We start from the raw sequence: 10023 nt of genomic DNA on the forward strand, positions 1-10023 counted from the left end.
CCCACTTGGGGTCTTCACACGAATAAATTTTTCATGGCATGCAATATCGGCTCTATTATGATCGAGCCAATCCATACCAACAACGATATCAAAATCACCCAAAGTCATCGGGATAAGATTAATCTTAAAGTTTTCGGCACCAAAAACGACATCACAATTTTTACACACATCAACCACTAGCACCGTCTTGCCGTCCGCTATTTCGACTTCTACCGGACGACTTAACTTAGCTAAAGGTCTATTAAGTCTAGGCACAAATTTTGGAGACACAAACGACAAATTTGCACCGCTATCAAATAGAATCCTTGCCGGATTAGAGTTAACCATAAAAGTACCTGAGACAACTTCGTTGGATTGCTTGGCCTCATCATTGGTCATCAAGTAATTACGACCCCTAGCCGTACCCGCTGCCTTTTCAAGCCGCTTGACATTATCATTTCACAACTCGGGACATTCCGGCCTCTTGTGCCCTTCTTTACCACAATTATAACAAATGACTTTGGTTGTAGAAGATGGGTTGGTGCAATCACGGGCCATATGCCCCTTTCGTCCACAATTGTGACAAGAATAACGGAATTCTCCGGGAACACTCTTCTTCACACTATTAGCACTTTCGGAACCCTTCTTACTCTTTTTGTTTGAAAAGTTCGAATGGCTCGAACCTTCAATCTTTCTCTTGTCGAACGTAAAGCCACCTTTTCTCAACACAAGCGCTTCAAACCCTTTGGCCATATTGAACAACTCATCAAAGCTCTTCACTACATTCACACTTATCTTCTCTTGATAACTATCATTCAAGATTCGATAGAAATCTTCTTTCAACATTTTATCATTCCCGACATACTCCGGGCAAAATTGGGTCTTGGACAAAAACACGGATTTGAGAGTGTTCAAATCCATTGACCCTTGCCTCAAGGAACGTAACTCGTCCTTAAGCCTAGTAAGTTCGGCCAAAGTTCGGTATTCTTTGAAAAATTCGGACTTGAATTCATCCCAAGTGAATTCCATGCATTGCTCTTCACCATAAACTTGGAGCTTTGCGTCCCACCACAACTTAGCATCGCCCCTCAACATACTACACCCGTACCTTGTCTTCTTATCGAGAGGACATTCACAAGTACGGAAGGCCCCCTCCATATCGGAGATCCAACGGGCACTCTTAAGAGGGTCTCGTTCACCTTCAAAGGTGGGAGGTTGAGAATCCTTGAAGTTCTTATAGAAAAAGTCTCGTCTTCCCGCATTATCTTCGTGAAGAACAACTTTAACTTGCTCCTTTACTACATTGACTAGTTGCTCGTCAATCGTATCAAGAAACATTTTCTTAACATCCTCGAGGAACTCCGCCTTTTGATGTTTAAAGATGGCCTCAACTTTGGCCGTGAACTCAACGTCCTCACTCGTACTTCCATCATTGGTGTCGTGTCCATTTCTCATCTTCATTCTATAAAATGGAAAAGATTAAACAACGAAACAAGAGGACTTAACACATATGTATATACATATACATCACACTACCCCATCTTGCTTAACATTCGTCGTACATTGCTTGTTTGACACGATTTGAACCTGTAACAATGGTAGCTAATCATTGTTACGCGAGCACGTCGCATTAACTTGCTAGTACAACGTCTATCTCGCTTGACGATTGCTAACACAACACAAACAATTAGTGCAAGGTTAGTTTACATAAACCTAAACACTAATCAACACCCGGTCCGACCCGTCTCCTACAAGTCCCGCATTTAAACGCATACACATTAAAGTCTAAGTCTAGGCACCTATCTCAAGTCGCCTAAATCCCTTAGATCATGCTCTGATACCACTTGTAACAACCCGACTTCAAATTTACCAAAAACGTGTACCGAAAAAAAAAATTTCTGGTGCAGCACATCTGGACGGCGTCCAGATTCCTGGACGGCGTCCAGCAATGAAGGATGGGACGGCGTCCAGCAGATCTGGACGGCGTCCAATTGGCCTTTCAGCTGCTGTCCCCGGGTCCAACTTACACGAGCGAAAATCCCGCTTTCCGACACTTTTAAACGAAAACCTTTTCACAACATATCACAATATAATAAACTAAGAGGTTTTCATCATCAAAACAAGTTTTACATCACTGGGCCCACATCGGCCCGAATTACGCGTTTCGTTCAAAAATACAAGTTTCGACCATACTAGTTTAATTTCCAAACGACACTAGAGCATGGTGTTTGGGGTGAAACTACCCAAATCTTGGCCAAACTTCCAAAAGCTACCCAAAAGCATCCCCTATCAAAATAAGCGGGAGACCACTAATCCAACCGAATACCTTTTCCTTTGTCCGCGCCAGAGCCTAAAAAGGTAAACAACGAGAGGGTAAGCTAAAGCTTAGTGAGTGCAACAATTATACATATACATATATATCCTACTTACATGCATCACTTACACAATACCGTCCACGAGCTAGCAATTCGACAATCATGCAAAACATTATGCATATACCAATAACCGAAATTCACAATGAGCTAGCAATACCAATAGCATATAGTTCATAATTAAAATATGCCGATACAAAATTCATACAACCATGGTTAACCAATCGAACAAGGGAACGGTACTTAAAAGACCGTCGGAGTTCATAACATCCATTAGTGTTACTTAAACACCGCGTAATCGCTAATCCCCCGGGTGATGTCTTGAACAACGCGACTCACTCACCCCCATGACAATGTGGCGTCTTGAACAACGCGACGAATCCACATGTCAATCAAAACAATGAGTGGTGCCTTGAACACCGCGACATCCACTCCCATGACAATGTGGTGCCTTGAACACCGCGGCATCCACATGTCAATCAACCAATGAGTAGTGTCTTAAACACCGCGACAATACTACTCGTTACTTAGAATGTGGTGTCTTGAACAACGCGACAATGCCACATTCATACAACACAAATAAATACATTATATACGGACACGCATAATTATTCCACTCACCTTAACGATTCGATGATGGTTTTATACTTCCGCAAACTTCAAAGCAAAGTACCTAATATAATAAATACTTCAATCAACACACAATCTAGTTGGACTAAATACCAACAATTCACTTATGTGCATTTAGTGACTTAAATGCATTAAAAGCCCCATTTCACCAAAACCGCCCCTTAAGGGTCAAGACCATCATTAATCACTTAAAAGCTAGTGATTAAGGTCCAACAACACTAACTATTACACCATCAGGGTATTTCACACCCACATTTCCCAACTAGGTCAATCATTAGCCCTTTGACTAATTTAAAGTCAACATACCCATTTCGGGTCATCCACTAACCCAAATGACACCCACTAACATTAACTATAAGTGTGCTAGCGATTTACTAGGCCTTTAAGACCCATTTACATACTTTAACTTTTCAAAACCCTAGGTTAGTCATCTTTGAGTCTTCATGACCCAAACTTACCCAAAAAACCCCCAAATCACAACAAATGGGTTTTAATGTTCATCACTAGCCCAAACCCTAACCCTTAAACAATTTAACTAAGGAAATCAAGTTTAGGACTTACCACCACAATCAAAACGTAGCTAGTGAGGAGATGAACAACTTTAATGCTCGAGCTTTAACCTGAAACAAGCTTCTTCTTCCTTAGATGGAGCTTTCTCACTCTAAAACTTTCCTCTCTCTCTCTCTAAACTTGAAGTGGAAGGATGAGGTGGTTGATAATGGAGTGAATGAGGCTCCACCAACTGATCTAAGGCCTTAAATTCGTTCCCCAAGTGAATTTACCAAAATACCCACTTAAAATATCTAAAAACAAGGCAGCTGGCCTGCCAGCTAATCTGAACGGCGTCCAGCCCTTCACAATGGGACGGCGTCCCACCAATTTGGACGGCGTCCAAAGCACCTGGGAAAACAGGATCTTACATTAAGATTCCAACCCAGCTGAGGAAGTGAAAGATCAGAGGGGTATCGAAAAAACTTCACAGTCTGCAGGTGATGCTCACACAAAATAAATAAGGACGGGTACTCGTTTTTCAAAATACGTCCGTCGGCCCAAGCGTTGTAACAAAAAAAAAATCTTAGCGCCATCGCCCAACTTCCACTTCCACACATTAGGGCCTACAATATCTTGGATATAATCAATGTTTTGAAGACTTAACATATCTTTCCAAATTGAAGAAAGTTGAGAACGTTGTTGATGAGATTACCTCGAAACGAAGGTCCAAACGAAGAGACAACGATGGAGAGTAAAAAAGAAAAAGAATTAACGAGACAAATAAACCAACTAAATTATTAATCAATCAGAATACATATTATAACCAATCTATTTCATCCTACAAAAAATATTTTTGACAGATGATGCCTTAAAACACTCTTTTTGTTTCACTTTGATCTTTTTTCTACTCTAATCTATAAATTATGCCAATGTATGGAACAATTTCTTAACAAGGATTCGAATGACATTTGAATAAATCAATTCTTTGATCTCCTAAACGTAGTGAATACGCCGCTTTCTTGTATTCGCTCCAAGTAAATGACTTGTAAAGTTGTAAGTTTCCCGTCGAGATCATTTGCTTGATCGGAGATACCCGTTCATTCAGAGCCGGAGCTGCAAAATACATCATTGACATTCTTGATTTTTTAGACATGTTTGCCATGACTCTATGTCTTACACTTTTAAACATTCCATTTGTCATAACCTGCATTAATTTTAAATCACATGTCAATTAGTCCCTATCAAACAATAATTTAGTTAATATAATGCATGCATAATAAAGGATATGGTTTCTCTGTTCAGATTAAACGAGTTAGGTGTACATGATCTAGCTAGGTTATCCGTGATCGTTTTCAACTATTTCCCTGACCACTTTAAAATGTTCTGTTATGTGAGGTTTGAATTTAAGACCTCTTGCGACGATATCAGGATCCCAACTATTATTAATTAGTCATCCTTGTGATTGTTGGGCTTTTGATATCCTAACAAGAGGACCTAGGTTTAAAAAACCTCACTATCACTATATATATTTTGAGGTGATCAAGAAAAAATGTTATAGACGATAATGAAATAACCCAGTTAGACTGCACGTAGGCTAAACCTGAATAAGGTTTAGAGAAATTTTTTTACCTCAAGAGTATCTCCAACGAACACACAAAATTCAGTAGGCTCGGTAACTACTGGTATCCATAAACCATCTGCGGTACAAATTTGAAGTCCAGGAACTTCATTGGATCTCAAAATGGTAAAAATTTGAGGATCAGAATGCTCGCCAAAGCCAATTCGATGAGCTAGTTTGTGCTCATTGGTCTCGGTCTCAATACCAGGGTAACGATTAACACGAAAACATGAATCACTATCAAAGTGTTGAATAAATCGACTGAATACGTTTGTGTCGGGTAACGAAAGGCCAACTGCCAATATTTCCAACAACCCACATGTCAATTTTCTCACTGATTTGATGTAGTCGTCCACAGCACAACTATAGAGAAGATATTAAAAAAAGATTCATTAATGAGAAGTTGAGATCATAAAACAAATGTAAATTTACAATTTTTTCCCAAATTTTAAAAAATGTTTACCAAGAAGGTCACTTCAACTATAGTGACCTAACGTTAGTTAAGAAAAACTCCTTAATTTGGGAATGAAAAATAATGTACTTGTCTCCCCTATTTCTGGGTACTGACACATGGTTTGTTCCCAATCTAAAAGGGACGCACATCATCATTATAATTTTTTTTTTGTTCATGTCACTTTACAAATCATTAATACAGAGTAATATTATTTATCATTTTCACTTATTAGGATAATATCAAATGGTAATGATATGTACACTACTCAATTATGTTATGTACACAATTATAATGTTTTACAATGTTGTACTAGACTACATTGTAAAACATGATTGTTGTGTAAATAACAAAAATAGGTTGTGTACATGTAATCACACAATATCAAAAGATTGGTAATCTATGTATTATTTATTTATTTTTCTTATACACCACTAAAAGTTATATTTGGAAGTTTTTTTTTTTTTTTTTTTTTGAAAGGCAAGGCCTCAAACCCTTTCAAAATCTCTAGATATATCTAATTAATTTTAATTTTTGCCTACCTTGCGCGGTCAAATATCATTAGAGTTCATGTTAGACTTTTCAAATCTAGTATAAAAAAGCTACTCTTATTAGTTGTGTATGACAAAAATAAGTTTCTAGAATAGATATGTGAATCAACTTTGTTAGCTATCAATCAATGTATATGTTTATATTATTATTATATAGCATAATTTAATTATATAGATTATACGAGCATTATTTTTGAGTGTTTAAAGGGGACGAGTGAAATTATGTTGACTTTTTTGATTTATTGAAATAAAAGCTAGTTTCACTTCATGTTATACGCTTCTATAGTGATTGGGTCATCAATTTGAGATTACGTAATGCATGATCTCAAAACCCACATATTTTCTTTTGCTAGTGGTTGCTTATATTAGTTATATTATACTAACAAAGATCCAATTTTTACTCGTTTTCAAATATGTTGTGAAATTGTGACATATTTATTTTGCTAGTGGATGTTTACTGTTAATTCATCTTTATTTTAAAGTTTTTAATTACGACCACATAATCATTTAAATATACAACATTTATACACAATGAATCACAAATTAGTATAATATTAATATTAATATTAAATAATAATCATGAAAGAATTATTAATAGATTTACCTTTTTATTAATCAGGCTACTCAATAAGTCAATAGCATAATAGCACATATAAAAGAAAAACTTATGGTTTCAAGATAAAATATGTGAATAATATGTGTGATAATTTTAAAATATTAGAATTAGCCTTCAAAAAAAAAAAAAAAAAAAAAAAAAAAAAAAAAAAAAAATGTAATGACTTCCTTCAAATTAGGATAAAAGAAAGAAAATGTTGGTTATATATAAATTATTAAATTATATATAGATAAAATGCATAAAAGCCGGCTAAAAAGTGGGGTGGACCTAACATAAACAAAATAAAGATGACCTAAAATTTAATAATAATGTTTTACTTTGTGGGAGCCGAATCATCGGCCAGCATGGCAGCCGAACCACCTATTATATTTTAATCATCGAAATTTGTATATAGGGGTTGAATTTTATATATATTGATCTTTTTTTCTTAAATAAAAACGGGACCTACGTGTTAGTACAACTGACGAACACTACATGTGTCGGAAGACATCTTCTATACAACTCATACATAAAATATATATTCTCGTACTCATTAACATGTTGGCCAAATTATAGACAAATTGGATGACAAAAATCATGTACTTAAACTACTTGAAAATGTTGTGACCAGGGCCGGTCAAACTTTGGTCAAAGTTTTTGCATGCTGCGGGCGAAATGATTATAAAATGCCCCCAACAATTATGCAAACATATATCTTTATGAGGTTTAAACTATGAGTATTAATAATTTCTTTCGAAATGATGCCCCTAACCGCGTGATGCCCCGGGCTGTCGCCCGCTTCGCCCATAGCTTTAGCCGGCGCTGGTTGTGACATTCAAGCTAAATACATTTGGACCATCATTGATAAAGTTCTTAAAATGACTAGACGTTATATAAATTCACTACAAAGTTTCTCTATCATGTTTTAAAATCGCGTATTGTCTCTATCATTGATAGATTTATTTGTTGTTACATACTTAATTTTGTGAGTTAAACAACTTTTGTTACGAAAAAATAGTACCTGAAATCTGTTGGTTGATCAGATATAACATTGAAAGCTTCTGAATCAATGGAAATAGAATTAGCTTGAAGGAGAATGTATTCGAGTTCGCCCACATCACCATTAAAACCAATGTTTCTACAACCATAGCCAAACGGGCTAGGCGGGTTAGTTTTGACTTTGAATTTTTCGGTTGCTGATTTAGAGAAGAAACCATTAGCAACTTCCTCCATTTTGGAGATGACATCAAACGAGACGCCATGGTTCATGAGTTTGAAGAAGCCATAGTCTTGACAAGCACTAACGATGTGACATGCCAAGGTGGCGGTGTCTAAGGAGAGATCGATGATTGGGACGCGGATAGCTCGAGTCTTTTTGTTTCGTAAATGAGAAGGAGAAGAGAGAACCATGGTTGATAACTTGTGTTATATTTGTATTTGAATGTAAATGAATGGGGAATGTAGAATGAGGGTTGAGGATGGGATTAAATACTAGTTGTTGTTACGTAAGATTGCGTTATGGGGGTACCGCATCTATGGGGACTTTACTTTTATGGAGGATTAAATAGTTGTTTTTGTTTATTGTACTCTTAATGACTAAAGTAACGAGATTTTCTTTCAGTCTATCTGTGGAGAATAAGTAGTTGGGCCTAATTATTTTTAACGGAGGAGTCGCTGATGGAGTCCGAACGCGATGTTGGAACTCATCCACTCAATCATTTTCTAAGATAAATCATTACAGTCCTACCACTTTAAGAAGAAAATTCTCACGGTAAATTCGTACGAGTATCGTGTGTGGTAAAACAATACAAATATAACACATGACATCCGAGACTTTCGAGACCCATGGTGGGAACTTCAAGGAAATTATTTTGCAGCGTATATGGCCGAACCTCCAATCTCTCTAATGAACAATCAGGACATCATCAATACATTAACACCTTACCATCAATTGTTCTATTCCGTGATTGTATCGGCCCATATCATACCTTTTTTGAAAATGCCAGGACTCAATTCAACATTATGTTATCTTAGGAATTTTTGTTTATTATATATATATATATATATATATATATATATATATATATATATATATATATATATATATATATATATGTATGTATATTATTAATATTATTATTATTATTATATATAAATAAATAAATATATATATATATATATATATATATACTAATATATATATATATATACACACACACACAATTTGGGGGAGACAATACACAATAATTTGGTATAAAAAAAGATTGAAGTTTTCGTTTGGCGACTTATGAAGAAAAGGCTTCCGGTGAAGATCGAGTTGGATAAAAGAGGCAATGACCTACATAGTGTGCGATGTCCTTGAAACAACGGATCATACCGTAGTCTTTTGCTCTCATGCGCATGATATTTGGACTCGGGTTTTTAGTTGGTGGGGGTTAGGTGCTTTCTCGAATCTTAGCTAAAACGAGATTCTAAGAGGCAATTCCGGCGCCCCAATGACTACATTCGGGAAGAAAATTTGGCAAGCAATAGAATGGATAAGTGTGTATTACATTTGGAAAGTTCGTAACAATAAAGTGTTTCGTGGAAATTCGTGGAGTGCTTCGGTTACTATTAATAAAATGCATGTTAAGTCATTCGAATGGATCTCTCTTCGTTCAAAGGGGAAAAAGTTCGAGTGGCTTACTTGGTTGAGTAATCCACACTCATATCTCGCGTGTTAGTTTAGTAGCTTGGTTGCCCACTTTGCGACATATCTCGTGTTGTAATCTTAGATATTGTACTTGTAAATTTTAAATTGTGAGTAATAAAATTCTTTGCTTTTCAAAATATATATATATATATATATATATATATATATATATATATATATATATATATATATATATGTGTGTGTGTGTGTGTGTGTGTGTGTGTGTGTGTGTGTGTGTGTGTGTCTATATGTCTGTATGTGTGTGTGTGTTAACTATTTTCATAAAATGTTTTGTTAATGTTATTAACAAGAGACATGCCTAATTAGAAACTTTTTAGGTAATATATTGTATTAGAAGGCATCTTTTTTTGTTGATAATGCTTATCTAATGATTAATATATGCTTTAATTTGGTTTAAAAAGATAATTAGTTGAAAATCTGCAATTATTGTTACTATTATTATTGATTGATTGATCGATCTTTTCATTCACAACTCTTTTTAAGGAAATAGAATAAAGTATTCTTCTTCTTGTGTTGAAAAACTGTAAGGCACTTTCTTTTTATTAAGGGAATTGATTCGTACACCACCTCAAATTTGTCATACACCACCAAATAAATTATTTGGACATTTATACCCTTCATT

The 10023-nt window shown here is 35.6% G+C and overlaps 1 protein-coding gene across 1 annotated transcript; it reads right to left on the reverse strand.

Annotated features, from left to right (window-relative positions):
* Positions 1 to 4278: 4278 nt before the first annotated feature.
* On the reverse strand, positions 4279 to 8132 carry LOC139899414 (gibberellin 2-beta-dioxygenase 2). Its single transcript, XM_071882243.1, has 3 exons — positions 7710 to 8132; positions 5103 to 5454; positions 4279 to 4677 (listed from the first exon to the last, which is right to left on the reverse strand). The coding sequence occupies exons 1-3, from the start codon at positions 8096 to 8098 to the stop codon at positions 4420 to 4422; spliced, it is 999 nt and encodes a 332-aa protein (XP_071738344.1). The 5' UTR covers positions 8099 to 8132; the 3' UTR covers positions 4279 to 4419.
* Positions 8133 to 10023: the final 1891 nt, after the last annotated feature.

The sequence above is a fragment of the Rutidosis leptorrhynchoides genome, chromosome 3, assembly GCF_046630445.1.
Source record: "Rutidosis leptorrhynchoides isolate AG116_Rl617_1_P2 chromosome 3, CSIRO_AGI_Rlap_v1, whole genome shotgun sequence".
In the NCBI taxonomy this organism is placed as follows: domain Eukaryota; kingdom Viridiplantae; phylum Streptophyta; class Magnoliopsida; order Asterales; family Asteraceae; genus Rutidosis; species Rutidosis leptorrhynchoides.